The sequence below is a fragment of the Arachis stenosperma genome, chromosome 2, assembly GCF_014773155.1.
Source record: "Arachis stenosperma cultivar V10309 chromosome 2, arast.V10309.gnm1.PFL2, whole genome shotgun sequence".
Taxonomy (NCBI): Eukaryota; Viridiplantae; Streptophyta; class Magnoliopsida; order Fabales; family Fabaceae; genus Arachis; species Arachis stenosperma.
Window position 1 is genome coordinate 53,137,746 of NC_080378.1, and position 20,860 is coordinate 53,158,605.

The 20,860-nt window shown below is 35.1% G+C and overlaps 1 protein-coding gene across 1 annotated transcript; it reads left to right on the plus strand.

Moving 5' to 3' along the window:
- Nucleotides 1–4,158: 4,158 nt before the first annotated feature.
- On the plus strand, nucleotides 4,159–4,611 carry LOC130962890 (extensin-like). Its single transcript, XM_057889047.1, has one exon. The coding sequence runs from the start codon at nucleotides 4,159–4,161 to the stop codon at nucleotides 4,609–4,611; it is 453 nt and encodes a 150-aa protein (XP_057745030.1).
- Nucleotides 4,612–20,860: the final 16,249 nt, after the last annotated feature.

Here is a 20,860-nt window from a genome sequence, read left to right on the forward strand (position 1 = left end):
CTTTGACTAGCTTAGGCTAGTATGTGTGTGTAACATTCAAGTGTGGGAAAACTGGGACATTGGTTGAATAATGGTTGTTTTGTATTTTTATTGGAAATATTGGGAATTGGGTACATACTCATGTATAGATCCAATATAAAACCTTATGCATTGATGTTCTTGTATATAGAAAGAAAAAAATTAGAAAAAAAAGGAGAAAAGAAAAAGAAAAAGTATATGGAAAAGAAAAAAAATAGAAAAAGAAAGAAAAAGAAGAAAAAGAAAGAAATAAAAAGGGGACAAAATGCCCAAAAGCAAAGCTCAATAAGAACCAATGCATAAGTGTTGTGAAATGAAAAGAAAATGCATGAGTATGTTAAAAAAAAAGTGAAAAGTGGGTAGTTAGGCTAGAATTTAATTGTATAGGATATCATAGGTTAGGTAGGAAGTTTAAGCTTATCAAAGATTCAATTTCAAGCTCACTTAACCATATATGCATCTTACCTTGACCCTAGCCCCATTACAACCTAAAGAAAAGACCTCATGATATATGTATGCATGCATGAAATATTTGTTGATTGTTAGAAGAAAAACAAATCTTGAAAAGCATGATTAGGAGAGAATTGAGAGAATCAACCCCAAACACTTGAGCGAATAGAGTGCAAATACATCCGGTGAGGGTTTGATGCTCAATCACATGCTCTCATCCATAAATATCACTTTTCATGTAAGTTTGTAAAAATATTTAATAACTCAATTCAATTGTGGATTAGACTTGCTAGTCCTTAGCCCTTGTGCATATATGCTTCTTGGGAATTAATTTATTTTGACCAAGCAATTGCATTCATGTAGATAGTTGCATATAGGTAGATTGCATTTGATTAGTTCCATTGAATAAATGCCATACCCTTACTTCATTCTTGGTTTAAGCATGAGGACATGCTTGGTTTAAGTGTGGGGAGGTTGATAAACCCCGTTTTGACAGTTTATCTTGTATTGATTTTAGGGAATTTTATCACCTTTTACCCACATTTATTCAATGAAATAGCATGGTTTTGTGATTATCTCCTTATTTGTGCTTAGATGTGAAAACATGCTTTTAGACCTTTAATTTGATAATTTTTATTCACCTTTGATTCCACTAGATGCCTTGATGTATTTGTTAGTGATTTCAGATTGAAAAGGCTAGGAATGGATCAAAGGAGTGAAGAGGAAAGCATGCAAAGTGGAGAAATCATGAAAAGCCAAAGAGTTGAACTCGCCCATGGACGCGTGCGCGCACCTGGCGCTTGCGCGCACCTTGCGAATCACCCCATGGACGCGTACGCGGGCTGTGCGCGTACGCGTCGGTGCCGGTTTATAATTTTTTAATGAAAATGCACCCAACGAACTCTCAAGGGTTGTGGGGCCCAATCTCAACCAACTTTGACGCCAGAAATGCTATTTAAAGCCAAGGATTGAAGAGCAAAAGGAGGATCTCACTTTAGTTCATTTTCACTCATTAGGATTAGTTTAGAGGTAGTTTCTAGAGAGAGAAGCTCTCTCTTCTCTCTAGAATTAGGATTAGGATTAGGTTTAGTTCTTAGATCTAGGTTTCCATTCATTCATTCTTCTACTTCTACTCTTCAATTCATTGTAGTTACATTCATTCTTCTTCCATTCTTTTGTTATAATTTGCTTTGTGTTGTTCTTATGTTTTGTTGTAGATCTACTATGGTTTCTTCCATTTTCTTTCAATTCAATAAGAGGTAATTCATGTAGATCTTGTTTCCTTTAATTGTTGTTGTTAATTCTTTACATTTGATTGTTGTTAGAATTACTTCTTGTTGTTGATTTACTATGCTTTTCCTTTGTGCCTTCCAAGTGTTTGATAAAATGTTTGGTTGGATTTTAGAGTAGAGTTTTATGTTCTTGGTTTGGAAAGTTAACTTAGGAACTTTTGAGTTGCTAATGTCAAAGTAATTGATGATTGGGATCCATTGACTCTAGTTCTCACTAATTGAATTAGTGGAAAGTTAGGACTTATGGACTAGGATTGATATAGCTCATTTAACTTTCCTTTACTATTGGTTAGAGGATGATTTAATGAGATTAATCCTTGCCAATTCTCATATTGTGGTTAGTGATTAGGATAGAGATCCTTGACCACCAACCATTGCCAAGATCTTTTTAGCCGTTAGTTTACTTTTTTCCATTTATCTTTCATGTTTCTTATTAAAACCCCAAAAATAACTCACAACCAATAACAAAACACTTCATTACAATTCCTAGGGAGAACGACCCGAGGTTTAAATACTTTGGTTTATAAATTTTAGGGGTTTGTACTAGTGACAAACAACTTTTTGTATGAAAAGATTATTGCTTGGTTTAGAAACTATACTTGCAACGAGATTTCATTTGTGAAATTCTAAACCATCAAAAATCCAATCATCAGTGATAGATAGAGATGTGTATGTGGAGCAGCCACCTGGTTTTGAAAATAAAGAGCATTCTGATCATGTTTTCAAATTATCTAAAGCTCTCTATGGTTTAAGACAAGCTCCTAGAGCTTGGTATGAAAGACTTAGCTCTTTTCTTTTGAAAAATAGTTTTCAAAGAGGCACCACAGACACAACTCTATTTATCAAGAATTCTAATGATTCTTTTATTCTAGTCCAAATATATGTTGATGACATTATTTTTGGATCAGCAAATGAATCCCTTTGTTTTGAATTTGAAAAACTCATGACAAGTGAATTTGACATGAGTATGATGGGTGAACTTAATTTTTTCCTTGGGCTACAAATTAAACAAACTGAAAATGGTATTTTCATTCATCAAGAGAAGTATGCCAAGGAGAATTAGTTAAGAAATTTGGTATGGAAAATGCCAAACCCATGGGAACTCCCATGCACCCTAATTCTAAATTAGATTAGGGAGAAACTGAGAAAGATGTAGATGAGACTAGGTATAGAGGAATGATTGGTTCTCTTATGTACTTAACTTCCTCTAGACCCAACATTATGCAAAGTGTTGGATTGTGTTCAAGATTCCAATCCAAACCTAAAGAGTCACATCTTTCAGCAGTTAAAAGGATCATTAGATATGTTCATGGCACATCCAATTTTGATCTTTGGTATCCTAAGATTGATAATTTTTCTGTAGTTGGTTATTGTGATGCAGATTTTGCTAGTGATAGAGTTGATAGAAGGAGCACTTCAGGCCTATGTTGTTTCCTTGGAAAGTCCTTAAATGTTTGGTCAAGTAAGAAGCAACCAACAGTGGCCTTATCCACTGCAGAGGCTGAGTATATAGCTACTTCTTCTTGTTGTTCTAAGCTTTTATGGTTAAAAACACAGCTTGTTGATTACAAATTAAATGCTGAAAATATTCCCTTGATGTGTGACAATATGAGTGCCATCAATATTTCTAAAAATCTAGTTTTGCACTATAGGACTAAGCATATTGAAGTGAAATTTTACTCAATAAGAGAACATGTCCAAAAGGGGGATATTAGTATTCAATTTGTTAAATCAGAGGAGCAATTAGCAGATATTTTCACAAAACCATTAGCTGAGGATAAATTCTGCATGTTTAGGACTTGTCTAGGAATTTTGAGTTATGATTCCTTATTTGAAAAATGCTGATGTATTTGCTGGAGCTTTTTGTCTCATAAATAGGTATGAGACAATTCTGGGCAGGTGATGAACGTTTCCTTCAAATGAACGTGTTCTGGGCTTGTTTTAAGTGAAAGTTAATCTGGGCCAACCTCAAAATCAGATCTAGAGTGGTCCAATGTGTTTCCTTAAATCCAACCATCTCTAAGCCCATATATGAATGTTACAATTTTTGTTTGGTTGTTGTGTTTGTTGGGCTGTGTGCTTAACTTTTTTTAAAGGATTTTCATTTAATGTTCTTGATCCAAAAAGATTTTTCAGTTTGATTTAATTTTTAAAAGTTTTCAAAATTTAAAATTACTTTCCTGTTTTGATTTTTAAATCAAATAAAATCTTTCCTTTGTGAGGTCAGGTCTTTTCATGACATTTCAAAAGGTGATGCAGTTGCATGGTTTTGGAAATCCACTTTTAGGTACGGTTACCAACACTCCCTCTATTCCCTCCATAACTTCTCCTCAAATTCTTCGGTTTCTTCCCACTCACTCTACTGCTTCTCTTTCCTCAAAAGCCTAAATCTAACCAAATGGGAAAGAAAGTTATTGCTAAAAGAGCACCACGTGAAAAGATCCATAAGCTTCCAGGATATCTTAGACCATCAACTTGCTTTCAAGACCCCACTTTCACTCCCTCACCTTCTCCTCCTACCTCTCCTTCTCGCACTGCTCCCATGGCGCGGACCAAGACCACGCCACGATTCCCAGCCCCTGCCAAGCCGACGCCACCATCTAAGGCAGCGCTAACCAAACCAAGTTCCTCGAAACCTAGTTCATCCAAGGGTAAGTGTCTTGCTGTTGAAGACCCTGTTCCTGAGACAACAAAACCTAAGCCAAGGTCTGTTCCTGTGCGTTCACAAAGAGGTAATCCTCATCTCCCTCTCAAATCTGTTAGAGAACCCGATATTGATCCTTTTGCTCACAAATCACACTTCATGACATCTCACTCAGACTATAACCCCATCGTTTCAAATCTGCCATGAACCATGATTTCTATGAGGGAGTTATTCAGTATCGTACTCTGTGTCCATCTTTTCTTGTGGATTTACCTACTTTGAAAAAGAAAGGTTTTCCTTTTGTTGAAAATTTGGAATTTTTAGACTGGAATCACTTTTTCAAAATAAAAAAACCTGTGTATTCTCTGTTAGTCAAAGAATTTTATGCAAGCATGACTTACCATGAAGGAAGTGTGCACTCTTATGTTAAGGGCAGAGACATTCTTTTAAATAATGAAACTATCAGTGATTCTTTGAAGTACACTGATGTTGGGCCGTGTGCTTATACGTCTGTAAAGTGGGATGAAGGAGTTGGTATCTCTTATCATGATGCTTTGGCTCACATCTGTGAACATGTTTCCTTAATTGATGGCATCACACCCACTTACAAAGCCCTAGGATATGAACGTGCTCAATTGCACTGAATTGTCAACCACATTTTACTTCCTCAAAGTGGTTCATATCAACGGGTTTCTTACATAGACACACTTGTTTTGTATGCCCTGATCACTAAAACAGAAATCTCTTTTGCCTATTCGATGGCTAGATACATGTTTGATTCTGTGAGAAGTGAGAAAGATAAAGCACTACCTTATGGCATGTTTTTAACTTGCATATTTGAGCATTTTGGTGTATATTTCACATGCTGAATCCTTTTGCTACTGATATTAGCTTAATGTTGGGCTGATTATGTGGTGTTGCTTATTTGATATCTCTTAGACAAGATAAATGTGTATAGCCCTTTATTATGCTCTCTTTTAAGTACAATGTAAAACAGGAACAAAGAAGAAAGCATAAATCCAGGGGGAGCAAATCTTGAAAAGGAAAGGGGGAGCAATATAAAATCAAATGACAAAAATCAAAGGGAGTTTCTAAACCTTACTCAAACTCAGTTTCTTTTTATTATTGCTTAAATCATGTTTGTCATCAAGGGGGAGATTGTTGAGTTAAGAAATTAACTAAATTAATTAGTGATGACAAATATTATTTTTGGCAAAATAAATAATTAGTGTTGATTAATTAATAAGTATATGTTGCTAATTATTTACTATATGTTGCAGGCCATAATTAAATTTAAGCAGCTCAAATGGAATGGAAAATAAAACAAGAAGTGATGGGTCAATGAATAAACAAAGCCCATAAGGAAACAAGGCTGAAAAAATCAAAACGGGCAAAAGGAGTGATCCGATCCAAGCCTGATTTGATTTCACCAAATCCCTCCAACTTGCTCTCAAAAGCAACGTTCTTCTCATCTCTGTCCCAGTCAAATCACTGAACTTTGAACAAAGTAAGAAAGAGAGCTTAGTCCCTAAGCTAGTCATGAAAGAAGAAGGAAAGAGAAGGTTAAGCAAAGAATGGTGAGGTCTAATCAACCATATCAAGAAAAGATCAGAAAGCTCAAGGTAATCCATTTCCTCTTACATGCAACACACTTTCTTCTCTTCATCTTCAACACTCTGTATCTCTGTTTTGAGCTATATGAAAAAAGGGTTTCTATTCCTCTCTGCTGTATATCCATAGTCTCAAACATGTCTTGGGGACCAAGTTAGTTTTCAAGGGTTCAAATTAAGCTGACCACTAGAAGACTTTTGTGGTTGCTGCTTTATGGCTTTCGACCAAGATGAAGGAGTTAGAAGCAAAGTTTTCACTCTAAGGTTTAATGAGAAAAAGTGAATCTGTGGGTTGGTAAAGCTCAAGGCTCAAGGTGTTGACCTTGGAAGAAGAACCAAGCAACATGCAAGGAGATAAAAGAAGTTTGGTGTTCATTCAGAAACCAAAGAGAGATAACCAGAGTATTGAGGTTTTGTTCTGAGAAGTGTTCTTTGAGAAAGTTCAACTAACTGGACAGTGTAACCTAATCAAAGGTGCATTCTGCCACTATGAAGAACTGAATCAGAGGCTTGCTAATCTGGTTTTTGCATAGCACAAAGGCTGTTGATGAAGTCAATCTCCTTCATCTTTTACTGATTGTAATGTGCTTTTCTATGTTTATCTTTCTGTAATTTCTTGTGAGAAAAGGCATTGTGAGAAAGCTCAAGTAAAAGCCATGAGTGGAAAAAGGCTGAGTGATACACTTGAGAGAAAAGCCTAGAGTTATTTTCTGATTTTTTTAGGTTGGTTAAGTGTCTTGTGTCTTGTACCTGTTAGGTATCCCTTTCTTAGTTGGGTTAGCACTAAGAGTGAATAGTTAGGTGTTAGTATAGCCAATGTCAAGTTAGGTTAGAACTTGAATGTGAAATTGGTGTATGTAATACTTTTAACTATAGTAGAAATTTCTCCATTGTTATGGAAGAGACTGGATGTAGGTTGCATAGCACAAGGCAACTGAACCAGGATATATGCTGGTGTTAGCTTTTCTCTTCTCTGATGTGTTCTGTTTTCTGATATTCATGAGACAAAAATAAATTGTCTCATAAATTTCCGCTGCTAAGTACAAACAGAATCAGAATTGAAAGTGTTGATTTAAAAGGTTATAACAGCAACTAAAAAGGAAGGCATAGATTCAACCACTCTTCTCTAAGCCTACCACAACCTTCAAAATTAATTATAATAAATTAATAATTAATAAATAAAAAACTAAAAGGGACTTTTTTTATTGCTTTTTAATGGATATACATTTTTATAATTTTACTTTCTCTTTATCTCTTCCTTTCACATTTATTTCTTTTAATTTATTGAACTAAATCAATTATATTAATTATTTATATTAACTAATTAATTACTTTTTAATGGATTATTATAACTGTGCTTTTAGACCATAGGTTAAAAATATTATAAAAAATCTTTTATAAAAGTTGTTGAAAAATAAATATTTTTAAAATGTGTCCTTAATACACAAATTAACTAAATTATTTTTCAATTTAATGTGTTTGATTCATTCAATTGTATTCATTATAACAAATCAATTATGTAATTTTATTTGATTAGGATAAATATTTCATTATTTAATATTTTTATTTGATTAATTAAATTACATTAATCATAACTTCAAATATTTAATTTAATTAGAGTAAATATCAAATTATTTTAAATTTTGTTTGATTCATTAAACCAAATTAAATATAACTAATTTATTATTTAATATGATCGAGATAAATATTAAATTATTCAATAAATAATATATAAAGCAATGAAATAAATGAACTCAATTAATTCAAATTATTATCTTATTATTTTATATATACATTTTCACTCTCTTTATTTTGTACTTCAGATAAAATATTTGTAATTTTTTACTTTTATCTTTTTTTGTTATCTTAATTTTGCTAATATTTTTCTATGATTTTGTTTTATATTAATTCTTTTTTATTTATTTTGATTAATAATTCTTAAGGTATTATTATTTTATTTAAATTTAATTTGAATTTTTTGTAATATTTTTATAAAAGTTGATTAATAGGTTCTTTTTTAAAATATTTTTTTGAAATCTTTTTAATAAGATCGTATTTTGATTTTTCTCTTTCATCCTTTGTATTAATTAATTATATTAATCTTTTATTACAATATATTTTTTTATCTACTCCACACATTTTCTTTTCTATCTTCTTTTACTTTTTCTAATTGCTCTTTTTACTTTATTTTTAATTGTTTATTTTTCTTTTGCTTCTCATATATAGATTTATTATAATTCATCACAAGTTCTTTTTTAATTTAAGTGATTTTATTTGGTCTTTCGGGTTTAATGTGTGTCACACTCAAATATAAATAGCGACTTCCGGATTTTAGTCTCCAACACATCAAAGCCATCTCCGTAACTCTTTTTCCATAAAAGGAATTTCGATTTAACTCTATTAGGGATACAGAAGGTTTTCAAAGAACAAAAAAATGATCTGAATTTGCACAAATTCTAAATGTTCGAACTTACGACGTTGTTTCAGTTCGTTGTCGTTACGAGAATGACTCTAATCTATACGTGTCTAAGGACTAGAATAGATTAAATATTATTTAAGTAATTTATTTCTAATATTGGTATTTGATTAAATTAGTTTTAGAATAATTTAAATTGTTGACTCAATTTATATATTACGACTACTCTTTTTTAATATATTATTTTTACATTTTTTAATATAAAATTTCTTTTTTTTTATTTTTAAGTTTATTTTCTTCCTTAGATATATGTCTCACCTTTTTTTTCTCATTTTATATTTCAGATTAGTAATATAATTATTAAGAAAAATATATTTAAAAAAAAGAAAAAATATTAAAACATCACTATTAAAAAAAAGAAAGATACGTGAGAAAAAGAAAAACGAAAAATTAAAACATCACTATTAAAAAAAACTATTAATATGTGTATAAATGGAGTCGGGATTGAGAAATATATATGGATATAAAAAATAAAAAATTATTACACGATTGTAGAATAAAAAATAATTATATATATATAACGAAATAATTATAACAAAAAATAATTAATATATGTGATTTAAATGTTTTTAATAACTGGTAACATAGAGTTTAACAAAATATAATTCATATATTTTTTATTTATGTATATGTATAGAATTATTTATGTATATGTATTTATATTAAGAAAAACTACTGTAATATATATATATATATATATATATATATATATATATTTTCTTAATATATATACATATACATATATATATATATATATGTATATATATATATATATATATATATATATATATATATATATATTTAACAAAATTAATATATAAGGTTGTGGAAAGTTCTATCCAAATTTGACAAGAACAAGACGACTTACGCAAAAATGGTTCTCATGAAGGTAAGTTGATTATTTTTCATGATTCTTTGAAGTGATGTTAGGTCTATTTTATAAATATTTTTTGTTCATGTTTTAATATTTTTAATAATCGATAACATAGAGTTTAATAAAATATAATTCATATATTTTTTATTTATGTATATTTATAGAATTATATATGTATATGTATATATATTAAGAAAAACTACCGTAATATATATATATATATATATATATATATATATATATATATATATATTTAACAAAATTAATATATAAGGTTATAAAAAGTCTCATCCAAATTTGACAAGAACAAGACAACTTACATAGAAATGGTTCTCATGGATGATAAGGTAAGTTGATTATTTTTCATTATTCTTTCAAGTGATGCTAGGTCTAATTTATAAATATTTTTTGTTTATATTTTAAGTTTATTTGATAAGTAAATTCTTGCACGCGAATCAAAGACAGTGCGATTTTATAGATTTATAAGAGCTAATAGTCTTTATATTTAATTTGTTTTATAGTGTGATAATAACCAACATATTTATTGGTGGATTTAACTATTACTATATTATTTATGATCATATTCAGTATACATGTCTGATTTATTGAAGAAAATAGATTATTAAAACTGATTAATAACTATTTTAGAGTTAATCAAATTACCACTAAATTAAAAAAAAAAACAAACAATACATAACATATTATTTTTTTATTAATCAAATTATTATAAATTAAATTAATTAAAAAAATTAAAATTATAATTTCAATCTTATCACGTGCATGGCACGGGTAATTATACTTGTTGAGATACTAAATATTGGATGTGGTATAGTTGAATAATGATGGAAATTTATAAGTTTTAATGTGAATATTAGGTTGAATTTAGCGTTAGTTGAGGTGAGTATTAAATGGTTTGGATGATTGAATAGTTGATATGGTCGAGAAATATTTGGTATGGATTCTTTAGTGAATTTGGTATTGTGTTGAATAGGCTTTGATTTGGTTTTAAGTTGAGAATATGGTAAATTGAATTTTTAAGGTTTTGGTAAAAATGGATTTTTAGTGAACTCTGACCGATCATATCTTGAGCTCCCATTTTCGAAATGGAACGAATTTTTATCAAGTCAAAGATAATTCAAAGAGTTTTAAAATGGTATCAATTTTGTAGAAATCCGAATTTTGTAGAGAAAGATATGATCGTTGAAAAATTAGTGTTAGAAATCTAAATTCTGTGATGCTGCAGAATTTGTGATTTCCGATTTGTGTGCGCACGCACACCCTGCGAATTTTTGAAACTGTGCGCACGCACATATTTGTGTGCACGCACAGACTTGTGCGCACGCACAGACTTGTGCGTACACACACACGGGGTTATGGCTACTGTTGGGAGCGCTAGCACGCTCTGTGCGCACACACAACCAACGAAGCTTTGCAAGCTGTGCACATGCACAGCCTTGTGCACACGCACATGTTGGAAGGTGTATTCTGTCGAGGGTGTTCGCACGCTTTGTGCGAGTGAACAGAATTGGGAAATTTTACTCCTGTGCGTACGCACACCTCTATGCGTACGCACACATCTTGAAAATCCTCCTGGGCGTGCACACGAACACCCCTATGCGTACGCACACTGTCCTGTTTTTCAATAAAGACCTTGTTTTTAACTGTTTCACCTTTCTGGCAAGCTTATAAACTTCTATAACACTTGTTTAAAACCTTTTTGCCAGTTTTAGGATCTTGAATCAAGGGAGAAAATAATAAAAGAATAGAAAGGGTATCTTAGTCAAGAGTTAGAGCCGATGACCTAGGTTTGGAAGGTTTGTGTAACTTCTAGTTTTGAGTGGGGCCTGTTGAGTTGTGAAGTATATGGCTGAAGAGATTTTTGAGAAGTTGGAAACTGGTGATGGATATGACGAGTTGAAGGCTTGGAAATGAATGAGGAAATTATTGGATCATATGAGAATGTGCAGAGCCTATATCTCCGGCGTAGTAGATGTCTCTACTGCATGAGTAGTTGTCGTTGAGAGTGTGCATGGCCTATATCCCTGGCGTGACAGATTTTTCTGCTGCATGATTTGTTGTAGTTGTTTCCTTCTCTACTGCATAAAGTGTGCGGGGCCTATATCCCTGGCGTAGTAGACTCCCAACTACATGTGTGTGCACGACACTATATCTCTGGCGTAGCAGATTTGCTGCTGCATGAGTGTGCAGGGCACTATATCTCAGGCGTGGCAGAAAAGGCTACATCCGGAAGGATGTGTCGGGTTGGCATTTACAGACCGACAAGTGATATCACGAGACAATAGGACAGTCTTTCATCATATGTATCTCTTATATGCTTGATTGATTTGATTACTTGAGTTTGCCTAATTGTATAATATGTATACTTGTTAATTGATTACTTGCTGTATATGTATATTACTTGTGCTTTACTTGTATGCATTATCTGTGTCTTCTGTTGGGATTGAGGAGGCTCGGTAGGAGGTGGCGATGGGATTGCACGGAGGTTAGGTTGGTGAAGGCTGCGAAATACAACGGTGTGATTAGTATTAGTTAGAATTCCCCTAAGTTTAGCTACCCCTGTTTAAGGCTTAAGTTCTTTAATTATTCTTATTCTAAGCTTGAATATCTGCATTTGGGTGAAGTTTTAGGATTGCATTTGGCGTCCTGGAACCTTACATCTTACATCATTGGGCACTGTTACCATACAGAGAACCTCCGATTCTCATTCCATACTTTGTTGTTATTTTTTAGATGTAGGTCGCAACCCTCCTTGGTGAGTTACTTGGGGGTGACAGAGCGGAGGATCTCAATCATATTTTGAAGTCTTTTTGATTATTTTGTTTAAGATCTCTCACTTTTGTATTTATTTTTCCTAGAGGCTTACTTTGAGAGAAAAACTTGTATAAGCTGTTTTACTTTCAAAACTCTGTATGTCGATATATAACTAGCCGGTTTAAACTCCGTCGGCGGCGGCTAGATCCTTATGACTATTATACTTTGATATGTTTATATGTATGTCTTGATATCTGTATGTATATCTTGTGCCTCGTTTAGTGTAGCTTAGTGTGAACATTTTGCGCTTTTTAAATTCTGTTTTTGAGCTTAATCCTTCATCGGGCTTCTAGAATTATTATTTCTTTCTATATATAAATATGTATAAGCTTTAGAATTATCGTAACCTTTGATTAACCTCTGCTTTACGACGCGAGGTAAGGCTTAGGGTAATTAGTGTGTTACATTTAGTGGTATCAGAGCGGTTCGTCCTCGTGAGCCTGAGGGATGGACCGATTGTGCTTCATTGCATACTCTGTGTCTTTTTCTTTATGCTAATTAGGTTATCTGCTTGATATATGCATAGCATGCTTGTTTGTGAGTGCCTTTTTGGGATAATTGAAGGACTAGGCTTTTGATATTGAGACTGACCACCTTGATATCGATTGTTTAGTGTAGACAGGAACCCTAATGGCTACTCGCAGACGAGGTCGTACTCGTACACGAGGAGAGCTGAGGATGAAGGACCGGCCGACAACCATACCGAGTTTATGGCGGCAATGGCTAATCTTGCTAATACCCTGGAGGCGAATGTTGCTGCGACTTTGCAAGTTGTGCAGAGATTGAGTCAACCAACGGGAAACGGAAATGGAGACAGAAATGGTAATGACTTGGGAGGTGCTCCGATGACCTTAGCTTCGTTTTTGAAAGTTCATCCACCAATTTTTAAAGGATCGACTAACCCTACAGAAGCGGACAATTGGTTCCAAGCTATGGAGCGTGCGTTGTGTAAGAACCGCGACTAATTAACCACCTAATTTGTTAATTAATACTGGCCAAATTAGGTTCCGAAAAATTAGAATGAGAATTTGAGGAATTAGATATGATTTTTGGGTTCAGTAGATTTTCTGAGTCAGAAAATGTATTTTTTGCGAAAAACCGAGAAAAAACCGTGAACTGGTAGTTGAACCGTTCAAACCGATTCAAGTCTTCCTGGTACTGTGCAAGAAAAAGTGAAAACAGTCAAAAAGCTTATAAAAATATTAGAAGTCGAAAAACGGGCGTTAATTTTAAAGGTTTGGCCCAAAGTTGGGACAAACGGGCTAAAAACGCTAACGGACTGGACTGGGCCCAAATTGAGCCCAAACCCAACATATAAATAGGTCCATTAATGAACTCATTTGAGCATAACACTCCCACAAACACACACACACCAGCTGAAAGAGAAGAGGGAGAAGAGAGAAGAAAATACTATTCACCTACAACTTCAATCCGCGATATCTCGAGCTACGGTACTCCGATTCGTGTGCCGTCAGCGGCTATGCGAAGCTCTCGCCGAGCCCGTCACTTCTATACAAGCTTTGTGGTAAGATTTTCGAATTTTACTGTCCAGTTTTGTGCCCTTATGAAATTCGAATTTCGAAGTTTTGGTTTTGAGTGAAATCTTGTGTTTTGGGTGTTTAGGTACACTGTAGTACTTGATTACTATTGGGCTTTGCTTCCAAAAATGTTGGGTAAGGTTAGTTATTTTTGAACCCTTGTGAAATTGTGATTATATTGAGCCCTAGGTTGATTAGTTATGATTTATGTGTGTTATAGCTTGAGGTTGTGCTTATTGGCAATTATTGGAGCTTGTTGGTGCTTGTTGGAGTTGAATTGGTGGCTTGCTTGTGGTTGAAAGCTTAGCTTGCACTCAATTTTAGGTTTTTGGCATATTGGGAATCGGTCAAGGTATGGTTTCGATTTCCTCTATGTAATATATAATATTCATAGACACTTAGGGTAGTGACCTATATGATAGGATTAGAATTAAATTAGTTGTTGGAATTGTTGAGATATGATGCATGATGAATTGATGAGCTTTGGGCTATTATGATGAATTGTGATTGTTAATGTTGATACATTAATGTTGAAAAGTGAGATCGTGGTTGAATAAGTTAATTATGATGATTGTGAATGATATAATGATGATGGATGATTGTGTGGATTGAAAGATGTTTTAGTGTGATACATGTGATGTTAAGGTTGATGATATAGAAATATGGGTGAAAAATTGGTATGAATGGTGAATTGTGACCCAAGAGGGTAGATTGTGCTATAAATGGGAGTTTGGTATTGTTTTGGCTGGATGTGGTTTGAGAATTTGGAAAATTGAGTACTTGTGGAATTTTGGTAAAAAGGGGAATTTTGAGAATTATGAAATGAGAACTGATGAACTGCTGAGGTCGGAATAGAAATATGAATTGACAGTAGTTAAAATGAGTCGAGGACTTGGAATGAAAATGTTGATTTGACAGTGGTTGAGATGAGTCGAGGAGTCGAATGTGCAATGGTGAATCATTGATGTATTGAAAATGTTTTCTGAAATACCACTGAACTACTATTTTATACTGAGATTGATAAGACGCTATGCACCTGGCAGGGACGGTGGTTAATGCCGCCTGTCGAGGTAGCGGCAACGGCGTAAGGACGGTGGTTAATCCCGCTTACGTTGAGATGTGAGGTCTGCGGCAAGAGTATCCTGCTTGCATCCCTTCAGATCAATAGAGTGTGCAGGCACAAAATCTTGGACGATATTCGAGCACCATATCTCGGGGGTTCCTAATGATGATTCCGAAGGACGACATCTCCATGGAGATGCGTCGGGTTGGTAGTTAAATCGACAATGTGATATCACAGCTAATAGGACAGGCATTCATCATGTGCATCTTCTATCTGTTTGTTTGCTTTGCCGACTTGTAATTGCTTGCCTATTTGTATAACATGCCTAATTGCCTACTTGAATTATTTGCCTTATATGCCTATACTTGTGTTTTACTTGCATTGTATATAATTGTGCTTTCTATTGGGATTGAGGAGGTTTGGAAGGAGGTGGCGAAGGGATCGCATGGAGGATAGGTTAGTGAAGGCTGTGGGACAGCGGAGACTGTTAGAATCGAAAATCCCTTAAGTAAGATTACCCCTTTACTATGTTATAGTTTAAGTTATTCCTTAATAATGTAGTTTATGCTTAATTATTTTAGATTTGCCTTAAGATGAATCTTGTGATGGATATGAAGTTCTAGGATTGCCTTTGGCGTCTCGAGGTCTTATATCTTACATCATTGGGCACTATTACCATACTGAGAACCTCCGGTTCTCATACCATATTCTGTTGTTATTTTTCAGATGCAGGTCGCAACCCACCTCGGTGAGTTGCTTGGATGGTGACAAAAGCAGAGGATCATGATACTTTTTGGAGTCTTTTGATTTATTTTATATATATCTCTCACTTTTGTATTCTGCTTTTGCCTAGAGGCTTGTATTGAGAGATAAATACTTGTATAAGCTATTTCAAACTTCAGATTCTGTTTTGTCTGTATCTATGGCTAGCCGGCTTAAACTCCACGAGCCGTGGCTAGATTCTTACATTATTACACTATTATCTTTTGTTATGTTATATATATATCTTGTGCTTTAAGTTAGTAGCTTCGCTAGTACGTTTTGCGATTTTCAAATCCTGTTTTTGAGCTATATCCTTCATCGGGTTTCTAGATTATATTAATTCTTCTATATATTATATGGATGAGCTTTAGAACTGTCGTAACCTTTGATTAACCTTTGCTTTATGACGCGAGGTAAAGTTTAGGCTAATTAGGGTGTTACACGTTGCAAACTCAGCATGTCCCGGCTAACCAATACATGGAGTTCGTGGCCTATCAACCATTAGGAGAGGCACAACATTGGTGGCAAGGAGAGTGCCAGTTGCTGCAACTTCCAAATGCAGAGATCTCTTGGGATGTGTTTCAAACGGCGTTCTATAAGAAGTATTTTCCCGAGTAGGTGAGAGAGGTAAGGGAGTTAGAGCTTATGCAGCTGAAGCAAGGCTCAATATCAGTAGCAGAGTACACAAGCAAATTTGAAGAGCTGTGTAGGTTCTCAAGAGTATGTCAGGGAGCCCCTAAGACCTATGAGAGTTGGAAATTTATCAAGTACCAAGGAGGCCTCAAGGATGACATTATGACTGTTGTAGCTTCCTTGGAGATAAGAATATTCTTGGAACTAGTCAACAAAGGGTGAGTTGTGGAGGACTGTGCCAAGAAGGTAACTGAGGTGAGAGAAAATCGAGGTTATACTGACAACTGAGGTCATGGTGATTACCTTGCACTGAGGGGGCAAAGCTTTAAAAGAGATGGGAACTTCGGAAGGGACAACGATGCTTAGTTTCACCATATGAGGGGAGGTCATCTGTGTTTTACTTGTGGGAAGCCTGGACATATATCCAAGTATTGTCGCTGCGGGAGGAACCGAGATGAGGGTCAGAATCAACAGCCAGGCCATGTGTTTACCTTCGGTGCGCGTGATGCGACGGGGTCGGATTCTCCGACGAGAGGTAAGTGTATGCTTTGAGTATTATGCATTGCCTGGACCTAAGGGTAGCTTAGTTCTGTCTTTTGGAAAGTCGCCGTTAGGATTACAAGAGCTTAAAGTTTTATTGGAAGTAAACCATGGGAAAGAGAGATTCTAGTGGCAGTAGCCGAGGATTTCAGATTTGTGATGACGAATAATCAGAGTGACGCGGCGAAAGACAAGAGAGAACATCGACACGATAGAACGTTTTGAGGAGGATATATCGCGTGATTCAAATTTTTGAGGGCGAAAATTTTATTAGGAGGGGAAAATGTAAGAGCCGGAGTTTTTTCACGTAGAAACCATTTTAATGAAATAAATTTTAAGTGTCCGAAATAGATTCAAATTTAGAAGTTTTAATTTGAAATTATATAGGAGAAATTTGAATTCAATAGATTTTTTTGAGTTGGAAAACGTATCTTTTTCGAAAAGTTTTGTAAAAATGCATAATGGTGCATAAGCCGGCAGTACCTACTCTAGTCTTTCTAGTACCACGTATTTTGGAAAATAAGATTTTGAAAATTGATTTATTTTTTGAAATGACCAAAAATAATTTATAATCGAAAACTGGGTGTTAATCTTAAAGGTTTTGACCCAAAGTGGGCTAAATGGACCAAAAACACTTAGCGGGTTGGACCAGGCCCAAGTAGGCCTAAGTCCAACATATATATACTCCACTTAAGTGACAAAAAGAGCCACTTTCAGCACATAGAGAGGGAGAGCTCGTGGAGTTGAGAGAAGGAAGAAGGTTTGGCTTGTCACTATTCACTCTTCTCTTCTGGGAGCCATAACTTGAGCTACGGAGCTTCGATTGATGAGCCGTTTGCGGCCACACGAAGCTCTTGTCGAGCTCTTCGTTTCTATTTAAGCAAATTTGGTAAGAAATTGCGTCACAAGCTTCATTTTGCTTCCCTAGTTTCTATGCATTTTTTGTTATAGTTTTTGAGTAGATTTTATGATTTTGGTTGTTTAGGTGATCTCTAGTAGTGGGTAATTGTTGGGCTTTGCCCCAATCCCTTTTGAACAAGGTAAAGTTCCTCATATACATTTGTAGTGTTGCATGTTGTGGTTTCTAGGTTTTGATTTTGGTGATATATATGTTGTTAGTTTGAGCTTTGGTGCTTTTGAAGTTGTCTTGGCTTTTTGGTGGTTTTGTGTGTGGATTATAATCGGCCAAGGTATGGTTTTTATTTCCTTTATGTAATTGATGAACCACAATTTTATGGTTCATCTTGTGCTACATTGAGTGGTTTTATCAGTTCTCTGCATACTTATTCATACAATTTGCATGGCTTTACAAATCCTTCCCAATTTTGTTCTATGATTGAAAACTTGCTTTCCAAGCCTTTAAATTGTCAATTCTTAATTCCCCTTTATACCATTTGATGCTGTGATCTGTGTGTTAAGTGTTTTTAGGCTTTATAGGGCAGGAATGACTTAAAGGAGGGAAAGAAAGCTTGCAAAAATGGAAGGAACACAAGAAACTAAGGAGATGACCAGCGAGAATCGGCGCACACGCACACCTGACGCATACGCACAACTTGGCACATTTCACAACGACATGGATGCACACCTGACGCGGACGCGTGAAACACGCAGAAGACCATCGACGCGCACACGTACATGACGCGTGCGCGTGACATGCGCCACGTGCAGAACTTGCAGAAAATGCTGGGGGCGATTTTGGGCTGAGTTTGGACCCAGTTTTCAGCCAGAAACACAGACTAGAGCCAGGGAATAGCAGGGACTCAGAAGACATTCACACATTCTCAATTTTTGGTTTTGGTTTTAGTTTTTTGGTATCTTAGAGAGAGATTTACCACTTCCTCTAGGGTTCTTCATAGATTCAAAGTTTCTAGTTTTATGCTTTTGAGTTGGATATTGAGAAGAGTACTACCTCCATTGAAGTCTTTATCATTCCAATTTGTTTTCTATTTCCTTACTCTTTTATTTCCTATTCGCTTTGTTCAGAGTTATATGGATACCTTCGATTTTGGAATTAATTAATTAATGCAAGGATACTTTTCTATTTAATTTCTTTATTTGTTGATTATTTTCAATTGAATTTTATTACCATGTCTTCTTCCTACTCTCTTTATATGTATGCGAATATGGCATCCATGTCCATGGAGTAGGTTCTCAACTTGACTTTGGAGTTAATAAATAGGAGACCCTTGAGTTGGAATACTCAAGAGTTAAATAGTAATTGGAAGTTGTTGGCTGGCTCTCTAGTCACTAACGCTAATCCTTCCAAAGGGAGAGGATTAGGACTTGTGAATAAGAGTTAGCTCAATTACTTGACTTTCCTTCATTCGTTGAGGGTTACCTAAGTAAAAATAACAACCTCTCACTATTACTCTTGGGAATTTCCAACAAGGATAGAACTTCCTATTAATCTTCTCTGAGTCAAGGCTTTTATTCTAATTACATCAAATCCTTTTCTAAATTTTCAATGCTTTAATTTATAATAATTTATTTTCCCATTCTCTAAACTCCAAATTTCTAAGAAAACTCCTGATCAATAATTTGCACTCTCTTACCAACTTGTTGGGAGACGACCTGGGATTTCTACTCCCAGTATTTTATTCTGAATTTGTGACAACCCCTTTTAAATTGATACGTGAAATTTTCATCGGTTAAGAATTGTAATCGCAACGTTAATTTCTATTATAAATTCTTAATCGATAATTTTTCGCACGTCAATTTTTGGCGTCGTTGCCAGGAAATTGCAACAGTGTGCTAAGTTATTACTTAGTGTAAATATTTTTTTATTTACGTATTTGCATATTTTATTTTATTTTTATTACCATGAGCTGTGTTTCTTTTATTGAATGACGCCTTCACTACCTGATCTGAGCTTAGTCACGTTTGATCCAGAGATTGAAAGAACTATTTCACGTATAAGGCGAGCTCGGCATCGGTTACCCTTTGAGGGTGGTAAAGTGGTTACTACCAATTCACCAGTCTTATTTGAGGACGAATTTGAAGCGTCATTTAAGGGAGAAACAAGCTCCTTTTCTACTGATTCTGTTGATTTACGCGCAGATAACATGGCAGCGCCCAGGAGGGTTACTCTCCAGAAAGCAGGAGCTCCGGAATTTACGCTGCCACCGTTCCAAGCGCGTCATCCAAATCTGGGGGCAGATGTTGAACTGAAGACTGCACTAATTAATCTACTACCTAAGTTTCATGGCTTACCTGCTCAAGAGCCTTTCAAGCACCTTAGGAATTTTCAGATAGCCTGCTCTACTATTAGGCATCATGGTGCAGATGAGACTACTATTTTGCTAACCGCCTTCCCATTTTCTCTTGAGGGAAAGGCGAGGGAGTGGTACTACACTCAACCTGAAGCAGTTGTTACTAATTGGGATACACTCAGAAGAGAATTCTTGGACAAATACTTTCCAACTGAAGTTACTAATAGACCGAGGAAGGAAATTTCCTACATTATTCAAGGTGAATCAGAGACCCTTTATGAGTATTGGAAACGCTTCAGGAATCTCCTAGACGCATGTCTCCACCACATGATTGACAAGTTGGTGTTGCTTAGCTATTTCACACAAGGCATGAAGCCTCAAGACAAGACTACACTATATGGTGCGAGTAATGGTTCCCTGAAGAAGTACAAGACCGCGGATGAAGTGTGGCAACTGATAACTGATCTAGCTAAATCTACTCGGAACGCCAGGCACAAGAACAATCATCCCAAGGCTGTTGTAGAGGTTTCCTCTAGTAGTGAGACTACTCCTTTCACACAGACTCTATGTGAGATGACTAACTTACTGAAGCAAATATAGCTGAATCAACAACAACCTCAGCCTCCTTCGCAAGAACAGTGTCAACAGCTGGTCCCTCAGAAAGTATGCGGAATATGTGCATGCTATACTCATTACACTGATGAGTGTCCGCAACTCCAACAAGAAGACACCACCTTGGCAGCTACCCACAACTTCTATGACCGCCCAAACCAAGGGTACTATCAACAAGGCAGTAATTATAACCAAGGTGTGAACTACAATCAAGGTTGGCAAGACAACTCCAACCAGGGATGGAGGGATAACTCCAACCAAGGGTGGAGAGGTAACTCTAACCAAGGATGGAAGGACAACTACAACC

What these genes read in the sequence shown, in the direction of transcription:
- LOC130962890 (XM_057889047.1), top strand. Translation starts at nt 4,159, where the DNA reads ATGGGAAAGAAAGTTATTGCTAAAAGAGCACCACGTGAAAAGATCCAT.